General features: G+C 46.3%; 1 protein-coding gene across 2 annotated transcripts in view; it reads left to right on the top strand.

The window, feature by feature from the left end:
- TSC22D1 (TSC22 domain family member 1) overlaps positions 1-21,161 on the top strand; it is a gene marked incomplete at both ends in the record, with an annotated part of 78,577 nt that extends 57,416 nt beyond the window's left edge. Inside the window, 3 exons of one of the 2 annotated variants that reach the window (XM_079549046.1) lie at positions 20,032-20,156; positions 20,287-20,338; positions 20,904-21,161. In XM_079549046.1, the coding sequence (XP_079405172.1) occupies positions 20,032-20,156; positions 20,287-20,338; positions 20,904-21,161 (435 nt within the window). Of the gene's footprint in view, positions 1-20,031; positions 20,157-20,286; positions 20,339-20,903 lie in introns of those variants that run through there. The other variant, XM_079549045.1, reaches the window with a different exon arrangement.
- Between the last annotated feature and the right edge of the window lie 261 nt (positions 21,162-21,422).

Here is a 21,422-nt window from a genome sequence, read left to right on the forward strand (position 1 = left end):
AAATAGATATTTTTTTCTCGCTTTTTTTTGGATGGTGATGTGTGATGTTCTGCAGGCAGCCAAGCTGTTACATAACGTGGGCCTCGAAGGAGAAAGCAGCAGCCACTCGCCATCAAAAACAGTGAGAATGGGTTTTATGGAATAGCATTTAGTTCTAGAAGAAGCTTTCTTTTAGACACATCAGCAGCAGTTTTTGACTGAAGGCTATCTAATTTCCTCTTAATTTGGGTTTGGCAAGGAAATAATTGAGACTAATTATGAAACAGAACAAGGACTGCAAGGTAGTGTCTTCAAATACTTTTTGCTACTTGATTTAGCAAAGGTCTAGGACTTTAAAAGAACAGTATCCAACTCTTTGGAGCACTTCTTGGAGCATCTGAGACTGCTGTTGAGTTGAGTGTAAAAAAAATCGGAGCCTGAAATGGCTTTGGACTTAGGATAACAAGGAATTATTTTTGTTTTCTCCTTCTCTTGTTACCTTTGGCTTTTTTAAGAGTGAAATGGATCTGTTCTTGCAGGCTTTGTGCCTCGACCCTTCACACAGTGGTTGTGTTTAAAAACAACAACAAAAACACACACAACAAAATTTTTCTCCATGCTCAGGACGTATCAGCAACTCAAGTGATTTATGCATGCTTGGTATCCACTGCCCTCCCCTCTTCTCTTTGCCTTTTGCTTCCTTCATGGTAGCAAGGTGACTGCTGAATGTCTCCTGGGGTGGGAGGGAACACCTGGGAAATTCAGTAAGTGCCAGACCACAAAATGGGGGGGAAAGGACATAGAGAAGAGAGTGGAGAAGAAGAGGATGGGCTGACAGCCAGGAGAACAAAGCAGAGGAACAGCAAAGGTGTGACTCAGCTCCTTCCCAAAAAGGGCATCATCCTTAGTTACCTTGCAGAGTGCCATTAGGTACTGTGCCTGATGGCTTTGCCTGTTAGAGGTTTCATTTTATCCATTGATTTTATTTTTTTGGTATTAGTTGAAGAGCTTCCCGTTCAGAGTTTGAATTATACTGGACAATGGGGGGGGGGGAGCTGCTTTATACAAGGGGAGGTTTTCTTTTTATTGGGCTGCTTCCATGTCTAGTGAGGAGAACAGCAGGGACAAGTGCCTCAGGCTGGGCTCAGCGCTCTGGACATCTGACCTTGCCTGTGCTGAAGTAAGCTTTGGAAAACACTGCTATCAGTGTGTTAATTTACTTCAGTAATATCGAAAGCAGACTTTTTTCTTTTAATTATGGGATTGTCGTGTCCTTGACAGGACAAGATGGAATGGTTTTAAACTGAGACAGGGGAGGTTCACGTTAGATATTAGGAGGAAGTTTTTCACACAGCGGGTGGTGATGTGCTGGAACAGGTTGCCCAAGGAGGCTGTGGATGCCCCATCCCTGGAGGCATTCAAGGCCAGGCTGGATGTGGCTCTGGGCAGCCTGGTCTGGTGGTTGGTGACCCTGCACATAGCAGGGGGTTGAAACTGGATGAGCATTGTGGTCCTTTTCAACCCAGGCCATTCCATGATTTTATGATGTTGACAAATCACAGAACTCTTAAGGTTGGAAAAGACCTCTAAGATCATTCAGTCTGTCAGCCCATCACCACCACGCCCACTAAACTATGTTCTTAAAGGGCTCCTTTAGATGGACCAGACAGTGTAGCAAATAAAAAAAAATGTGGATTTTTAGTTAAAAAAAATAATAATAATTGGATAATATTAATGTCAATAAGTCTTTGTTTGGGAAGGCAGAGATGATTCAGTCACTTGTCAGATAACCTTGAAATAGTCAGCAGGCTTAATTTTACTCATACTTACTGTTTTGTTTCTGTTAATGTGACAGCTTTGATTATAATTTTGTTTTTGCTCTCTTCTGCTGTTCCTTCTGCTTATTTTTCTACTTACCTTCTTTGGAATGTGGCTCTTAACTGTCCTGATAATCTTCTGACATACGTAAATATTAGTCTGTTGATACCGATATTTACTGAGCGTACCTGCTGCTTGGCAGTGTGCAATGAATCTTTAATCAGATGTTGCATGCATTTAGCTGCAGACTGGGAAAGGGCAATCCCCCTGCCATGATGAGCATCCTCAGAAGAGAAGATTAGTCAGGGAGATGCCCTGAATGTTTCCTTCCTTATCTGCTTTTCTTTTTCCTCTTTCTAACCTCCTTCCCTCGCCCCCTCCTTTCAAAAACATCTGATGTGCTCTGGAAGACTTTACCCTGACAGTATCGATGGTGTAAGTGTGAGGAAGAGGAAACCAAACCTGCCTGGAATGAGTAATGTTTATGTGTTTGCTCTTTCCCTCTGTCAGCCTCATTTCTGCCTTTGCTGCTGTCCCATCCACGCGGTAGGTAGCACAAAGTACTTTTGGTAGGCTAGTTTTGCCATTGGATCCAGTACAAAGGAGAAGGCAAGAACACCTCAGCAGGAGAAGCTTTCATATGCAACAAATTTGAGCCCATTGAGAAATACAATAGCGCAATACATTGGTAGAGTGAGAGGAAAAGAATGTTATTTAACTTGTCTTGTTAGCTGTGTTCTTGTCTCTTACTAAAACATGGAGTTCAACTTCTGTCAATGGGAAGCTTGTTGACATGAATGCCTGAGCAGATTGCTTCCTTGGCCTTGGGTCTGTATGTGTGTACCTACAGGGATCACTGCAGATGCTGAATGGGATATTGAGCAGTTCAGCGAAGGAGAAAATAATAAACTTGGAAACAAGAACTCTCAGTCCTTAGAACTTGATAAACTGATATTCAGAAGCCAGAAGCACAGAGGCTTTTGGAATGTGTTTAGAACATATAATCCTTACGTCAGGCTTTACTTTTGTTGAGTGTTATAAAGTGATAGCCATTATTAACTTAAACCAGAATGCAGATGTGTTTGTAAGCTTTGTTTTTTTTTTTTTTGTCTTGCCTCCCCATGGAAACGCCTGCTCTCTCCCTCCCACCCCATGGAATTAAGATGATGCTGTATTATGTGGAGCTCACACAGTGCTGTTCTCTTGAAAATCCTCCTGCTTGCTGTGCCTAAATGGGTTGTGATTGTGAAAAGACAAGTGTAGGCTGGCTTTTAGCTTCTAATTGCTGCCCTGTGTAAGCCACCTCCACTGAAGGAGTGTTAAGGCCAGGTCTGCTGGTGTGGGGCTGACCTGCACCTCCAGGCTGCCAAAATAGGCTGTGGGAAGGGTTTACGTGTGTGGCTGTGCAGTGCTGGACAGCTTGGGCAGAGCTCTGTGAAGCATTGTGGGATGGGCTGTGCAAGCATTAGCCCTTTCTGGTGGGATAAGCAGAGCGATCCTGGCTGACATAACCTGAGGTATCAGAAGTATAATGGCTGAAGTGAGTTTTTAGGATTGGAGCATGAACTGAGGAGTCATAGCAGGCTTCCATGTTCCTGCTCACTTAGAGAAGGGCGACAGAGTAGCATACTTGTGTTTCTGTTTAGCTCTCACTGTAAGACAGTGATGTCATGGTGCTGGGTAATGAATTGAAGCCCTGCTCTGCCAAGGGAAATTGCAGGGCTTTGGCAACCGCTTATCGTAGATTTAGTTTCTTAATCCTTCCTTTCCTATATTTTGCCTTTCCCAGAAAAATCTGGAGTTTTCAGAAGTGTTCTATTTTTTTCCTGCTGTTGTATTAAATGTGCTAAAAAATAACATCCCCTGTTACCTTTCTTTTGGGTATTTTTAGCCCGTAATTCCTTTATCCTCTTCACTCCCACATACAGTTCCTGACCCTTCTGTCTTTAATGCCTTGCTCTCCTTGCTATTTTCTCTGTCTACATTTTCTCCCTATTCCTTCCCTGCTTCTATTTGCCTTTTTATTTCTATTTTCTTGTCTTGTTGTTATGTCTTTCTTTAGTTCATTGGCATGTTTTTCCTCATCTGTAGCTAGCTGTTTTTTTCTATTGTACTATTACTTAATATTTAATTTCATCATAAATACAACCTTTCATTTTGCAGTCTCATTCATAATAGTGCATATAATCTCTCATCCTCTGTGAGATACAGTAATACCCTTGCAAATCTTCATGCATTCAGCTCCCCAGAATGACCTCCATAGAATCACAGATTACCCCAAATGGGAAGGGACCCACGAGGATCTTCGAGTCCAACTCCTGTGTTTGCACTAAAGTCATAGCTCTTATTTACCTGCTTAGAGAGATTTTCAGAGTTTCTGTTTCAGCAGTGAGTTATACCCTTCTTCCTTCGTGTGGTGCTTTGGTTGTGCTGTAGGAAAGCCTGACTGCAACACCTGCGCTGCTGCTGCATGGGTTCCTGGAGGTGAAAGGCAGCACTTAACTCTGGTTTAGACAGCTTGTTTTGTGAGCTTATTTTAGCTGCATCGCACCTTGCGGAGCCTCTGCCCTAAATGAGGAAGGATCAGGATGGTAGAGCTGTGAGGAGAGGCTACTAACAGCTCCCAGCCTGTGAAGGCAGCATGACAGAGATTTCCCCCCCTCTGGTATCAGCAACTTCTTGGGAATATCAGAGGTCACTCTGCAGCTTGCCGTACTGGAGGGGGATTAGTGCTATAGGAACTTGTGCCTGTGTGGTGGCTCGGAGGTGATGCTGCACTGCTTGGCCTTTGTAAGGTTGGCTTCTTGAAAATGTGTTGCCAACATCCCAGAGCCTCAGCAGTTTGGGCCTGAACTGCTGTCTGAGCAGGGTCTGAAGGAAAGGGAAAGCAGTGGTGCTGTGAGTTCTACCAAGTGCTCAAGTAATGTCAGATCCTATTTAGTTTCACGAACCTCCTGGCATCCAGGAATATTTGTCATTGGTTACCACTAGCTCACATCTAGTGATGCACCTGGGTTAGAGGCGTGAATGTTTTGGGTACTGAGATCCAACCTTTGCTTCCTCGTAGATCAAAAAGCAAATATGCACATTTTGTTGGGGGATTGCCTACTCCAGCCTAGCTGGTATCCATAAATCCTTCATTATTGGTTTTGTATTCAGCTGATGTAACATGCCAAATAAATTGACTGTCCCCTGCAGCAGAAAGTGCTGTGTCAGTCTGTTAATCATGGTCCTTGTTAATCAGAGATGCTGCTGGCTTGAGTTTCACGGGTGCCAGGGACAGCTGATCTCCTGAGGTAGATGGGGTTTGATAAAAATACAAAGCATGCCTAGCAGAGCAGGTTAATTCTGTGCTATTGTAATGCTCATCTTTAACTCAAAGCCTTACCTTATCACTTGGTGGCTATCAAGGAGTTAAAAGACTATTGCTAAGATCCACAACTGGGATGTTAGTAGCCAAAGACACAGTTCTTTAGTGGGGAAAGGCTGCTTAGTTGTGAACTGAAATAAGTCTCTAACTGCAGTTTATAACATCAGCTCGAAACACAAGGGTAGCAAAGGTGCAGCCATGAATGTTGCTGCTGGCATTTGAAACGAGGCACTGCCCAAACTTGGCATCCACACGCTTGTCTTTCACTTCAGTGCCAATGTACAGCCTCTTGTGCTTTTTCAGTTCTTCTCATCAGCTTCATTTCCCTTGGTATTTCTGCGTGCATCTTTTCACTGCTGGGTACTAATGAATGTTTTCTGAAGTCAGGTTTGTTTGTGTGCTGCTGTCTCTGCTGAGCAGCCTTGCGGAACGCACCATGCCGAAGTGCACCATGAGAATTGATTGAGGTGTGTAGTGGGAACCAAGCATAAAAAATGCATAAATTGTGATGCAAATGGTATCTAGAACGCCTCTTACAACAGCAAGCACTGCAAGTTCATTGCGTTGTGTTTTTCTGGCTTCTAAAATAGTGTTCTCTGGAAACAGTTGTAATCACAACAGACTTCAGAGATCCTAAGTAGTGGCTTCTATCAGTCTTCCATCACTGTTTTTATAATCGTTAACACTCTCAAATATTAAGGATTGTAGGTTTGTAATTTTAAAACTTTGAGAAGAGCTGGAATGCTTTGTTAGGTGTGCGTTCTACTTGAACAAGCACCAGTGTTCACATCAGAATTTGAAATTCCTCCTTATTTTACTGTTTCATATCAAAACTAATATATATATATTTAACTGTAGTGCTGCAATGTAAAGATTAGCTGGCTGTTAGTTAGTTAGTTTCGCATTTTCCTTTGGTAAAGTCTGGATTATTGGGGCTCTCTCAAAGCACTCCCTGGTACATGGAAGATAAACCAAACCTGCAGTGTTTACTCCCTGGCGTGGGGCAGCTAGCTCACTGATGTGTGACACGCGCGGGGATCGGTGCCTGAGTGCTGAACTTCATTCAGACTGACAGAAATGGTAAATGTTGCTGGCTGAAGGCCAGATTAATTCACTTAGGTTGAATCCAAACTGAAGCTGCTGTATTTTCTTTTTTTTTTTTTTTTTTTTTTTTAAAGCAAAACTGTTGAGTACAGCAAGCGAAATACCTTGAAATGCTCTGCCTCCTCCCCTTTGGGTATTGCAGCTACTGTGGGGAAGCTAGGTACCCTGATGCGATCACGCATGAAATCTTGTTGTTTTTTGTTTCATTAAATGCTAAAACTTATCCATATCTGACATCCTGGTGTACCCACAGTGATAATTCATCTGTGCGCAATCTGTCACTTTATATAACAGCCAGAATGGTTCAGGACAAAGGAAGGAAAGCATAGCTTGGTGCTGAATTCTTGAATGTGACAGGAGAAGAAAGAAGATCCTTGTACTTTGGGCTTTTTTTTTTTCAGTTGCAGCTAGAGGCTGTTTTTCAAAGCAGTAAAAATGTTCCGTCACTTAGTTAATCCAGTTGACTTACGATTTTTTTGTGGTTTCTATTACCTGTAAGTTGTTGACCTACACGTAACTGAGCAATATTTTTAATTAGTTGTGTAACCAGAATCGGGAAATTTATGGGAACGATTGCAAGAGAAATCAGTTATTGGAATACCTCCCTCTGAAGCAGTTATGTTTTAAAATTTAATTTGGTCTCAGTCCAGTAACTGACAAAGCAAATCCTTTGCTATTTTTCGTGCAGGTGATGAATCGAACCGATAAAACTCCTTTGGGTCACAAACGCCCCGAATAAAAAGGGTGATGCCTTGGGATGATGAATTTGTGCTTTTGCATCGGGAATGAAGAAACAATTTTATTTGTAATAACTGGAGAATTAGTGTCAAATGGAGCTTGTGAGTGCTGCTGTACTGTGAAGTTGTCAGCACAAATAGGGCTGAAGCATGAGGGAAGGCAAGCAGCATTGCTGGAGCTACCTGTGACTCCTCTTTGTGAGCCCAGCAGCACAGCTGCCTTTCTGCTGGACAAAGCAGCTGAATTTATTCAGTAGTCCTGCATCATATGTGTGCATATCTTATATCTATATAAAGATACATTATATATAAAAATCTGTATCTTTACATGTGTATCTAACATCTACTTTTCACCTTTTTTCAAACTGACTCTGCAGTGACTTTTAACAATCAGAGCAAATTTTAACATAAGCTCACGAGGAGGAGGATGATGAAAAGATAACGTTTACGGTATCCTTTTATTTGTGTGGGCATTAGTTGATAGTACATATGGCTGTTTATATTTCATGAATTATATTTAGCACGTAAAGGTTGGTCTCTGAAAAATGGATTTTTCAGAGCTAACATGTTGTGTTCCTTCTGGCTACTGAGGAAACCCAGGTTTGAGGCAGAGCTGCAGAGGAGCTAAGCAGTATGTAGGTGAGATGTGCATAACTTACTGGACCTGGTTTGTAGTGGTCTTGGTGTAGCCCTAGGATGATGGAGCTCCTGTTCAGAAAAACATCTTGGAATAAGAAAGGGAGAAGCAGAGACCATTCAAGAAAAAGGCTAAGAACACTGCATTCATCTCTTTTCCGTGCCAACATACTTGTAATGTGTGTTTCTTTGTTTAGACATTCTGAAGAACATCTGTGACCACAGTGCTTATAGAGATGGGCTGTCTTCCTTGCTGGTATCAACAGTGCGACTTTAGAGAGAGGAATGCAGGCAGCACAGATGGCAAGAAGAGTGTTGAAGTTTGTAAGAAGGGCAGCTTGAAATCTGAAGCCTTTGGGTCTTGATGCAGTTCTGTGGGGTATGGCTTCAGCCAAGCCTGCCTGCTGCTGATGGCAATCCTACCCTAAGCTGTGTGGGTCATGGAATTGGGAATGGAGGCTGTAGGATAATTGCTCAGAGATGTGATGGATGCTCCGTAGAGTCATTAAAGCTGGAAAAGACCCCTAAGATTATCTAGTCCAATCGTGCACCTACCACCAACATTGCCCACTAAACTGTGGTTCTTAGTACTATCCCTGGAGGCACTCAGCATCAGACTGGAGTGGGCTCTGAGCAACCTGATCTAGCTGTTTATTGCAGGGAATTGGACTAGAGGACCTTCAGGGATCCCTTTGAACTTGAATAATCCTATGATTCTGTTCTATTCAGCTTGATGTTTCAGCTCATTAAAGAAAGAAATACTTCCTCTTGATTTTTGAAGTAATTCAACAATCCTAAGCCAGACTTTCTCATCCTCATAGTTGTTGATGTCAATCATTGTTGACTCCTTTGTTTCCAGTTTACTGCTGAAAGTCCTGCTACTTCTAAAAATTATTCCATCTCTTTTTTTATGCACTTGTAGCATGTTTTCATTTGAAGCTTTTGAAGGTATATTTGTGCTTTCAAAGCAAGGAGCATCTTGGTAGTGCCGTTATACCTTATTGCTGCTTCTCTAGGGATCGAGGTACAATGCCCTGCAATCTGACTGACCCTACCAAATCGAGTTTTGGTGGGAATGCAGGGAGGAAGCTCAAGTTTGCCTTGGCTGTTCCCATCTAAGTGCTGTGGTGAGGGAGACAAACTTGGTGTAATGAGAGAAAAACAAATATTTTGAAGTGTGACTTGCCTGTTTCAATTTGCTTGGCATGCCTTGAAAGAAACATGATGCCCTGTCCTTACAAGCAAGGCTTACCAGGTTCTGGGAAGACCAATGAGAAATATTCTGCACTGTTTCACACGACAGCTCTGATGCCAGTTTAACTTATCTGAGCTCCCTCTTGGCTTTGGGAACAAGCAGCTAATCCCCCTTCTGGCCAGACCAAGATATTATTTCTGTTGATTTGCTTCCTTTCTGGTTCCTAGCCAAAATACTGCCTTTACATGATGGCTGGTTTTGTTGGTGCAGATAGGTTGGGTTGGGCTTCCCCCTTCCTGTCATTCCCTCCCCTGAGCTGGGCAAGGTTTTGTTTTTATCATGTAATACCTGGCTCTGTTGCCATCAGTCATCTCTTCAGTGTCACAACAAGGCAGAGCAGAAAGGCAGCTAAATAACAGACAGCCATGCCCTGAGCCGATTTGCTTGGTCTTTCTTTTTAGTTTATTTGCAATTTAGTCTTACGAGACAAACATACTGGAAATGCATCTGATATTGATTTAGCAATCAGAGGTGAGCCCAAGTAACACTTGCTAGGTTTGATTTCTGGTGTTGCCCCTCCATTTTTGTGACTTCCATCTGATTGAGGTGTGTAATCAATGCCCGCTGTCCCTGTGCTGTGGGGGTTCTTGCTGTCGTGCCTTCAGTAGCCTGTGACCTCTTCACAGAGGGTAATTTCTGGCAGTAAACTTGTTTGCAGCGCAAGCTCTCACTGTGACAGAGGATGGAGAATGCTAAATGTCCCTGTTCAGTGCAGGGGAGTTGGACTGGATGGCTTTCAGAGGTCCCTTCCAGCTCTTAGGATTCTATGACTATGAATCAGGGTTAGATGGTGGTAGGTGTGCAAGTAAGTTTGCAGTCAGCTTGGTGTTACATTTGTGCTAGAAGGCACTGACATTCCTTACGGCAGTGTGTTTCTGTGAGGAGGAATATACAGTATTCAGTTGTGTCCAGGTCTGGAGCCCTCAGTACGAGAAAGCTGTTGGAGAAGGTTCAGAGGAGAGATACAAAGACGATCAGGGGACTGGAGCACCTCCGCTACGAAGACAGGCTGAGGGAGCTGGGCTCGTTCAGCCTGGAGAAGGGAAGGCTGTGGGGTGACCTCATTGCAGCCTTTCAGAACCTAAAAGGTATTGAACAGGGGTACCTACAAACAGGAGGGGAGTCAACTCTTTGTTGAAGAGTTGATAACAGCAGGACAAGGGGAAATGGTTTTAAGTTGAGGGAGGGGAGATTTAGGTTGGATGTCAGGGGGAAGTTCTTTACTATGAGAGTGGTGAGGTGCTGGAACAGGCTGCCCAGAGAGGTTGTGGATGCCCCATCCCTGGAGGTGTTCAAGGCCAGGATGGATGGGGCCCTGGGCAGCCTGGTCTGGTATTAAATGTGGAAATTTGTGGCCCTGCATGTGGCAGCGGGATTGGAGATCCATGAATTTTTGAGGTCCTTTCCAACCTGGGCCATTCTTTGAACCTGTGATTCAGTTGTGTGTTGAAGCGATACGCAGCTTGGCCCAACTGATGAGTCGTCTTAATCTGGTCTGCAGAAGGCTCAGTCGCATCGTGTCTGCAGTTGTCATCCATAGTGCTTGTGGTGATAGCAGCAGGACTGGGATTTGCCTGGGTAACACATTTTTTTGGAGGGGCTGACCCAGTACTGTTAGTTCTGTGACTAATTACTGTTGTCATTAAGTGCTGGATCTTTGAGAAATAGTGTAGCTCAGCTCTTTCTCTAAACAGTGCTAGCAACCTGTAGCAATTACCGTCTGCTTTACGGAACGTGGGAGCTGGCTGCATTAGAGAAATTGGCACTGCTGCAAGCAGATGCGTTGCTCTGAGATGTGAAAACCTAATCGAGAAGATTTTAATCGCTCTTGATGCTTTATGTAACAAAATCACATGATCTTGAGAGCTGCGGTGTCGTCACCATTTGCCCTTCTTGTTTTTGTTGATCGTGACCAACCGCTATTAAACTGTGCCAACTTTGAATAGAAGCAGGTGGATAATCTTTAACGGGCAAGGCTTTGTGATTCTTGAAAGTGCTGCAGAGCTCAGCACTCGCGGTTAATAGTGGAATGCTAATGCTAATCTCATGGCTGCCAAGGATTGAAAGGTATTTCTTCAGGCTGTGGCTCTGGGAAAGCTAATCAGCAGGTACTAAATAGATACATCAATGAAAGTGACATTTCTCCAGAAACGGGGCTGTGGCAGAATAACCATGAAGGTGTTGTTCTTGGAACTGCAGCAACACCTAAAGAGGTATTTATGATGTTTTTAGATGCTTGGTTTACTTGTCTCTTTTATTGTTTCAGTGGTTTCTTAAGCAATCTTCTTTGAGCAAGTACGTAGAAATGCTTCTAAACTTTAGTTTAGACTTTAAGTTCAGACTTTTAACAAGTTTGGGACTTGTTAAAACCATTTCCAACTACATTAATGGCTGAGAGTACTGTGCCATACAGAGTGGCTTACTTATTTACCAGCCTTGAAATATCTTTACTGTCACATACTCTTAGTTGCCAGCCTTCTTAAATGCTTGGAAAGGTGATGAAATGCAGCTTGCTCTTCTGCAGCTGACATTTGTTAGCCTTCTTTTGCACGTAATGAAATGTGCAGTGCATGTTTTATTTTGATCTGATGCCTTTCTAACATTTAAAAGAAATACCATGCAACTCAGTGAATGGGAAGGGCTGCTTTACGCTGCTGATTTAAAATACATTTTGCGGGACGAAATACCTCACTTTGCACATTGCACAGTTGTGTGCACAAAAGGCAAACAGCCTGTGGTGGGAGGAAACACAAAATGTGTTCCTCATAGCTTCAGACCTCCGCACTGGTGCTCTTGTTATGCCACACCTTGGGATAGTTAATGCGTTTTGCCTTGTCACGCTGTTTGTGTGAGTGCCTGCAGAGAATGGTTTTCCCCTGTGAGTGCTGCCTTCTTAAAAAAAAAAAAAGAGATTCATACCTTGGAAAGCCTTCTTTTTAAGTTTTAATACTGTACTGTGGCTGACAGTTTCTGAAAATACACATGAGCTTTCAAATGAATGTTCAGCTATGCTACATTAATTCATCTGGATGCCTGTGGAACCAGTGTAATGGAAATCTTTTATAATAGCAGTTGAAAATAATGACGAGTCTTTTATATTTGAGCAACGCGTGTGTGCAGTCACAAACTGTCCCTGTGTTACAGAACGAGAAATGTAGTACTGAGAAGGTGGTTTCCTACCAGAAGTCATTGTATCACACAGCGCATAGTGAAAACATGATGACCAGGCTGGATGTGGCTCTGGGCAGCCTGGTCTAGTGGTTGGCCACCCTACCCATGGCAGAGGGGTTGAAACTGTGTGGTCACTGTGGTCCTTTTCAACCCAGGCCATTGTGTGATTCTATAGGGTGGAATAGAGGGGTGTGATGTTTTGTTTTGTTTTGTTTCAGCTTTGCTGTGTTGTTGAAGTGCTTTACCTAATTTTCACTGATAGAGATAGCAGTACGCTGTGACGCCTCTGAAGCATGCTGGCTTCATACAGGGTGTTTGGATGCTCTGTTATTTTTCAGCAAGCCGTTTCCTGTTTGCTTCTCATGGTGTTGTTGACTTTATTTCTCTTGCAGAGGCGCTCTGATTGTTTTTCTGAGTTAAGACTGTGACTGTCAACATTGGTTGCAAATGAAGGAAAAACTCCCTAACCACTTTTGCAGTTGTTCTTGGCTAATATTGCCAAGTACAGTTATTTTCCTTCCTAGACTGACCCTACTGAATGTGTAGGCCAAATCCAAGGAAGCATTTGGCCTTCTCCAAGTTACGCGCAGCAACTTCTGGGAGGCTGAAGTTGTGTACATCTTGCTAAGAAAGAGCAACGAATCCCAGGTCTTATTTTGAGTTCTCAGGGTGCAACACTCGGTGGTTTTGGGGTGAAGGGAATGCTGAGTGCAGGAGCCAATGACTGGGTTTGCTAAGGTGTTGGCTTGGTTACAGTACATACAAAAAAACCCTGAAGGCAGGATCAAAAGCTTCAGTATGTCTTGTACTGTTATATTTCAATTGCTATTGTCTGGACTTGAGGATCTTCAGTTTGTTTGAAGTGTACCTCAGTGAAGGGCGTTCAGGCTTTGTGGTGATAGGCCCTGTCACATACACTGGATAGAAATCCCACCATACTTCTGGGCTGGTCCTTCCTACTGGTTTTAGAAGGAAGGCTTTAATTCATCATTAGACAGATACTAAGTGGATGCCCTCTAATACGTAAACATAAACCCAAAGATCTGACAGCCTCTTAAACTTCTCTGTTTAAAGGAAATGGTTCCCTCTACCTGAACCAGATCTCAGTCCTTCCCAGGATTGTTTCAGGCACACTGACATCTTTCTGTCCATCGGTGTAAGTCAGTTCCCTCAACTCCAATCTCTGATTCATTTCAGTGATTCTTCTTCAGTGGCATGTTTCAGAATGCTGAGCTCTGCAGAAACAGAGCTGAGAAACAGGTTTTGGCAAATGAACTGAAGGCGGGAGCCTACTCAGCTGCACCAGTGCTGCCCTGTGACTCAAACATTCACTTAGAAATATTTTTGTTTGTAAGTTGTCGTGCCTGCTTGTACTCAACATACTGATTGATGGATCCTTTTGCCTGCCCAGAGCCTCCAGCGTTGGGCAGCAGTAGGGAAGAGACAGAGGAATTCCCCTGCTCTGCACCTTGCAGGGCACGAGTGGTGCATGAGATTGAGGAAATTGGATCCGAGAGCTGTTTTGGACTCCCATGCATGACTAAGTGGGTTGCTCATCTCACCCTTCTGATGCTGGAGTTAGTTTTGTTTTCGTGGGGTTTTTGTTTGGAGGGTTGTTTTTTCAGTCATAAAGATTCAAGGTGTCATCTCAGTGACTGGTTTCTGGAGGATTATGTAATTGCTTCATGCCTGGTGCCGTATAGGAAGGAATTCAGACCTTTTTGCATAAGGCTCTTCAAATAGCTTACAAAGTATACTTTAGGCAGGTATATACCAGAAGAGTGTCATCAGCAGTGTTGAGGGAATGGAGTGGACTGCTTCATAAGCAGGGCACCATTCATAAACTCAGCCAGCTCTGCGCAAAGACGATTACCCAGGTGTTGAATATGCATGAAATAATATGCTGTAATCTTTCCTTCGCAAGTTGTGTATTAAAAGATTATCTTCTGCTGTCTGCAGAATGTCTGGCTCAAGGGTGGCTAAATGTTAGTGCTCAGGGTGCTTTCACAGGTCTCCATCTTCCAGTCTGTAAACTGAGAGCTTTGTAGGAAATCCCTCTGTTCCTCTGATGTAGCTGTAGGGGTACTTGGGGATGCTGAGCCCCCAGCTGAAGGAAAGTGAGGTCTTTGTGTTCTACAGGCTTTGTTCTGCAGGTGACGTGGATCTGTGCCAGCTTCTTGCACTCTCTGGCCTGGAAGGGGGCTACAGGGGCAAATTCAAGATATGCTGAGCTTGCACATCTGTGTTCTGGCTCCTTTTTGGTACACATGGGACAGAACCGCAGGGAAGAAATGCTGCGATAGAGTGAGCAGCCCCAAGGCAAAGTCAGGTTGGATCAAAAAACTTATTTATCTGTCTTCAGTTCGTAGTCTTCAGGTCTTGCAGGTAATTTGCATTCTTCTAAATTGGTATTGCTTCAAAATTTCTTCCTTAAGCACGGAAAACTGAAATGGAAGTACCATGAGGTTTCTTGCAGTTGTGAATCAGTGGGACTTGTGCTTCTGAGCCCCTGAAGGTGTGCCCGGAGCACTTTCCCTGTGCTGGCTGTAGCTGTGCACCCTGATCCTCAGCACTCAGTTCTTCTTGTCCTCATTCCCACAGGAAGGGAAAACAAAAGCATGGGCTGGGCAGGAAAAAGGCATCGTTCAGCAGATGCCTGACTCAGTGATTGATGAGGAGAGCAAGACTTCAGGCTGCACTGCACTGCACAGTAAAGCTGATATTTCTTGCATGTTTGTGGGAATTCCCTCCTGCTTCCTGAATGGGTGGAGGTACTTGGTTTTTGGTTCCTGTAAATGAAAGTTTCCATTCAGGTATGAGCACACCAGAGACTGAAGTTGTGGGAGTGCTGGACATCTGGAGAGAAGCCCTATCAGTGTATCTGCTGAGGAAGAAAAGCAGCATTGAATTCACCTTTTCTTCCACACATGATTTGTGAAGATACAAGTCTGTCAGTGTGCAAGTTGCAGGAAGAACTGTAATCATCTCTACAACTAACTTTGGTCTCCAGAAGGTATCGTAAGATATCTCTGTGTGAAATATGGGCTTGGTTTCAAGTACTGAGTTGAAGTGTCACCATCAAAGGAAAAACAGTGTTCCATGAGAAGTATATGCTGGCTGTTAGGCCAAATAACTTCTTGATGAGCGTGACTGAATTATTAACTTGTCCAGGATTTCCAATATAGCTTCAGAGGGCATAATTAGAAAAAAAAAGGACAGGAGGTGGAAGACAGAGGAAGGAAAGGATTAGTGGTATTAAAAAAAAAAAAAAAAAAAAAAAAGTGTAAGGGACACAGGCTTTAGAGGGCTTAGCGACAAGGGAGGTGGAAGGAATAAGGTCTGTGCCCCCCCCCTCTGCTCAGCACCAGCAAGTGCTCCCACAGGTGTGACTTGGCTGTGACCAGGTGACTTCAAAAACAGACAAACACAATACAGCACAATACAGTGGCACTTCTCAGTCCCAGGTGAAATAGGATGGTTTTGAAGGTAGTGATGAAATCGCAGCGTGCTGTGCCAGCTGGGGTCAGGGGATGTCACACTGTCCTGGGGACCTGGCCATTCCCCAGCCAGCCCTTACTGGCTGTTAAGCATGGAGAACTTGGGCTTTCCAAGCACTCCTTGTGTCACTGCCAGACCACTTGCTATAGTAGTGAAACCTAAAATTGTGACATTTTCTGACTTTTCTGTGTATGCTGCTTTACAGCACAAAATATGTTTCTTCTCTGCCGTTGAAAGGATTGCAGCAGCAAGGTGTGAGGTTGCGTGCAGCTTTTTTGGTGGTGGGAGAAACAATTCTTAGATATGTATACTTGTAAGGTGCTAGAGTGGTGGATGTGTTTCTGCTGCAGTCTCTGGTCAAGAGCAGGACTAAGGAGAGCTTCTAGTTAAAGCAAATATTTTACACTTTGTCATTTTAAGCTTGGATTACACAGTTAGTGAAGCCTGTCGTTCCCAGACTGTGTGTTCTTGCAGACATGTACTTTCTGAAAGATAGGTGGTGAGTAGCAACTGACTCCAGTTTCAGGATTTGGATTGTGATAAACCTTGCTTAATTCTGAGACAATGAAACAGAACCCACTGGATGTATATGGGACAGAGCCCTTATCCCAGCTGTGCTGCTAGTAAGTTATCTGTGGGTAAGCTCATAAAATATCCCAAGTCCCTCTCCCAGCACCAGAGTTGCTGTAAGGTGGATCATATTTTCTTGCAGAGTGCTCTCAGAGCAGTAGGAGTGGATTCTCTGTCTATATCCAAGTATAATACAAACCTTATATTTTATTTTGCCAACATTAAAATGAGTAGATTCATTATACTTCTCTCATTAAAACAACTGGGTTTGACTTTGCAATTAGTTCCCTGTCAAAAAGAAAGATGATATCCTCAGAGGAGCCAAGTGAGCACCACTCCTTGTTCATCTTTTGATCTTCTATGGCTTTCTCCTTGCTTCTGAATGCACCCTGCTGCCTCCCATGCGGTGTGCACAGCAGGATGCCTCTGTGTGTGTACTGCAATCAGAGATGCTGCCGGGTTATTTCCAGAATCCCAGTGGGGCATATGTATTCTTTCCTCTGAATATTTATTTAGCTTTGCTTGCACATCAGGCAACAACAAAACAAAGCAAGCACACACGGAGTACATCACTTTACTAGCAGAAGATCCTGCGTAGCTTTCCCCCCTTTTTGTGTTTTTTTTTTTCCTTAGGTGTAAAACCAACTTCCCCAGAAACTAATAGATGCCAATATCTTTATCGCTTTGTAGGAGAAAAAACAGTTGGAAAAGTGAAAGAACTGCTTACTACTCGGTGCTGTTTTGTTTAGAGAGATGAATGTAGCAATCTGCAGAAGTCAAACCAGAAGATAAAGTATCTGTTGGCCATTGGAGCTGAGCAGTAAGTTCTCCTCGGCTTGATGTCGTTAAAGAAAAATCATAGCTGCAAGTTGGAGGCTGGAAGAGGAAGCTGGCTGAGATTTTGTGTTCTTAATTTAGACTCTCTGAATGTTTTTGCTTTTTTTTTCATGGTCCTTAGTGTTTAAAAAAAAAATAATCTGACTTACTGAGGGGAAAACCTTTCTGTGCAGCTTCTTCACTCTTTTATCCTCACTGAAATGGGGAAAATGTCATGGCCTATTGAGATAAATAACCCTTGATTTTAACTGCAGCCAGCCTGTCCTCCAAGTTGCTACTTTGAGCAGTTTCTGAAAGTTTAATACTGAAGGAGTTGCTGCTAACACAAGGCTTTGAATCGTTGAATATTACAGCAGAATACTGCTTTGTCATTTACTGTCCTGCAGAATCTAATTAATGTGGTCCTCTCTTGAGTAATTTAACCTTATGAGTTTTTCTGTTGCTTTAGTTGAAAGCTGCAGTCTGCAGGATGTCAGCCTGTCTGTGTAGCATAAGATGAAGGTGTGTTGTGATGGTATTGCTTGTGTGATTCCTGGTGTGGTTTCTGTGGCATAATTTGAAGATGAAGTGCAGTTGGAGTTCAGGAGGCGCTTGCATGGGATGTTCAGAGGTGGCACTTGAAGGAAGCATCCATTGATAAGGTACTTGCAAGGTAAAGCGCTTTGTAATGAGTACTCAGGTTGTGCCAAAGCAGAGCTGTGTAGAGACAAAGTAGTTCCGTGCTGCATGTCATTATATGCTTACAATGAAAAGCACTTCACAAGCAGTGCTTAGCGTGATTAAATTGAGACAAGAGGAAATAACTTAATGGGAGCAACAGAGCTAAAACACTGCGAGTGGTGAAGTTTGCTAAGAAAGAAGAAAATCTTCGGCTGTGGCATATGTTTCAATGTGAGCAGTTAGTTTCTTTCTGAAGTGTGCCTATGGGCTCCTTGCTGAGTGCTCTGCTGAGCACACGTCTGTCAGTGTGTGCCCTGGGATGTGCATCAGGGTGGCCTGGCTGTGCATGGGACAGGAGCTCTGCTGAAGGAGCAGGGGTAGCCTGTGGGAGTCTGTGTCTAAAATGCTGCCTCGTGTCCCTGAGTGAGGTGTTGGAGATGGTGAGAAGGCTTTGGGTGACACCACGGTCACCTCCCTGCCTCTCTTCTGATGCTGTGGGATAGCAAGCGAGTCCAAATGGCAGCAGTGTGTGTGCAGCATAGTGCAGTGTGTGCTGATATCATGGTGGGATGGCAGGACAGGAGGCAAATCGCTGAACAGGTAAGGAGAAGGGGAGTTTGGAGGAGTCTTTGGAGGGGTTAGGGAAAAGTTCTGACCCAGAGGGCAGTGGACGCAGCCCCGAGTGCCAGAGTTCAAAGAGACATAGGGTTTCAGTTTTGAGTGATTCCATGTGCAGCCAGGAGTTGGGTTTATTGGTCCTCGTGGGTCCCAATATCCCAAATTGGGATATTCTATGATTCTCTCAGTGCTGTCTTGCTCCTCCTCCCCACCAGATGTTTGGGATGGAGGCAGCACGTGTCGTGTTTGCTGTTGCCTGGCTGATTTGAGAGCTTGCTGCTTTTCCCAGCCATAAAGGGACACTTGAGGCTGCCTTTTCTATGGGGTGGGACAAGCAGAACATGCGTGTGGGTACACAGTCCTGCTTGCGCAGCTGACAGCTTTGTTGAATCACAGCTCAGGCTTGTAGGCAGCTAAAAATAAAGGAAGGAATTTGCTGAAAGCTATCTGAAGTTAATGGAATATGGTTAATGCCTTTAAGTGGGGATGGGACTGAGAATCGTATCTCTCTCGTTCGTGAGGATTTTTTAATATAGATTAGAAGGGGGCAGTGTTGTTTGTTGTTAATTTAGCCCGAGGATGATGTCATTTTGCTGTCATTATTAAATGGCATCATTCCACTTATTTCATAACGATCAATCATTGTGGCAGCAGCAGCAATCATCTTAGAATGCAGCCACTGCTCTATTTTTACATGTGCCAATGAAGGTGCATGCAAATGCCTGCTGATGTCCTGCAGCAGGACAGTAATAATTCACATCATTTGTGCCAATCTCAGAGCAGCAGTCGCTGCAAATGCCGGCGCGGGCAGTAATCTGGGGTGGATGATGTAGCTACGCAAGTGCTATATTTGGCCTTAAGGTGATTATTGGGTGCCTTCAGCTTCCCACTGAGAGCAGCACCTGCGATACGCAAGGGACCGGAGGTCTTGCCCTCTAACCACCCGAAGTGGGTTTTTTTCTTTGGCTTTAGTTTTCCTGAGTTATCGATGCTTGGTATGATGTGATGTGCGTGTGTGTGTGTGTGTGTGTGTGTGTGTGTGTGTGTGTGTATAAGGCGGGCAGCGCGGGCGCTACGCGGGCGTGCAGCAGCCCCGCACGCGTGCCCGGGGGAGCGGCCGTGCGGCCGCGGGCCGATAGGTGGCGCTGTCGGAGCGGGAAGGAGCCCGGCCACCACCGCACGGGCCGGGCCGCCGGGCGGGCATCCCCGCGCCTCCTTACTGTTGATTATTTGGTATTTCTCTAATGATTACGAGTAATACTTCGGTTGTTTTTCTTAATTCCTTCCATTCTCGCGGGTGGGAGAATGGAAGGGATTAAGGGCTCCTCTCGCACGGAGCCGCGCTCCTCTTCCCGATTGCTCCCGGCGTGGGCACGGCCCCCGCTCCCCCCCGTCCGCATCTCCGCGCCCCCCACGCGTGCGGGGTCGTCCCGCGTGGGCGCCGCGGGGCGCTGCCGGCCGAAGCGGGGGGCGGTGGGGGGGCTGGGGGGGGGGGGGGGAACGACGACGACGACGACGACTCTGCCGGTGGGCGGTGCGACGGGCTAATGAGATGCCCGGGGGGGCGGGCCCGCGCGGCGGCTCAGCCAATAGACGGCGGCGGCCCCGCATAAATTATAGGGGGGGCCGGGATGGCCAGGTTTTGTGCGGCGCGGCGGAGCGCTGACCCCGGAGCTCGCCCAGCGCAGCCCCGCCGCCGGCCGCCCCGCGCAGCCCCGCCGCCGCCCCGCCCAGCGCGTGTGCCCGGGGAGCAGGGCAGCGCTCCCGGCCGCGGTCGCATGAATGCCCAATGTTGTAGACCGGTGGCAATGGATCTAGGAGTTTATCAACTGAGGCATTTCTCCATTTCTTTCCTCTCGTCCCTGTTGGGTACCGACAGCTCCTCCCTGAGGCTCGACAGTAGGTAAATACGCGCCGCGGGCGGGCGGGTGCCTTTGTCCGCGGGGCCGCAGCATCCCGCAGCCCGCGCCCGGATCCGCGTCCCCGCGCCGCCGCTAACGCGCCCCGTGCGCTTCTCTCTGTGTCTCCCGCAGCTCCTCCGGTGCGAGCGTGGTAGCCATCGACAACAAGATCGAGCAGGCCATGGTACGTACCGCCGGGGGTCGCGGGCTGTGGGGAGCGGTGCCTTCACTTATTGCGGGTTTTTTTTTCCCCCCCCCCCTGATTTTTACTTTATTTTCATTCTTTTTATTATGATCGCTTCTCGGCCCTTTAACGCTTTCACGGCTGTTATTTTTTGAACTCGCCCGCAGCATCGCGCATCCCCCCGCCCTAACGCGGAGCAGAGCGGAGCGCCCCGGCCCGGCCGCCCTTTGTTGGCGGAGCGCAGCCCGGAGCCGTTCTCACGGGAGCCTCCGCCGACTGTTGCTAGGCAAACTCCGAGCCTTTAACTCCCGGCTATAAATAACTCGGCCGCTCATTGGTCGCCCCGCGCTCTGACGTCACTCGCGGCCGCGCACGGCCGGCGGGAGGGAGGGAAATGCGGCAACCTGCGCCCAGAACTGGCTGCAGCCGGTGCGCGGGGGGCGGGGCTCGGGGCGGGGCTGCGGGCGGTGGGGGCGGGGCCTGCGCGTCCCCCCGAGGCGCACGTGTGCGGCGGGACCCGCGCCCCCGGGCCGCCCCCTGACGCCCTGCCCGCCCGTTCCCGCAGGACTTGGTGAAGAGCCACCTGATGTACGCCGTGAGGGAGGAGGTGGAGGTCCTGAAGGAGCAGATCAAGGAGCTCATAGAGAAGAACTCGCAGCTGGAACAAGAGAACACGCTGCTCAAAACGCTCGCGAGCCCGGAGCAGCTCGCTCAGTTCCAGGCGCAGCTGCAGACTGGTTCCCCGCCGTCCTCCGGCCAGGCGCAGGGCACGGCGCAGCAGCCCGCCCAGCCGGCCTCACAGGGCTCGGGGCCCTCGGCGTAGCCATGGGTGGCACCGCCACCCCACCGGCCTCTGGACTGCCTGCAGAAGGGCTGGTGGCGTGCGGCCCATCCCCGGCACCTTGCAGGACTCTGCACCCCGCGTCGCAGCGAGGGGCTCCCCGCACTCATCTGCCTCCCTCCTGCCTTCCTCCCCTCTGGTTCGAAGGAGGCTCCGTTCTTAGGTTGATCGAGTGAAACAAACTTCTTCCAGACAATTAGCACGAGGACGCTGGGACGCGAGCAGCTTCCGCAGGTGGCCGAG

This window comes from Tetrao urogallus (genome assembly GCF_951394365.1).
Source record: "Tetrao urogallus genome assembly, chromosome: 1".
In the NCBI taxonomy this organism is placed as follows: domain Eukaryota; kingdom Metazoa; phylum Chordata; class Aves; order Galliformes; family Phasianidae; genus Tetrao; species Tetrao urogallus.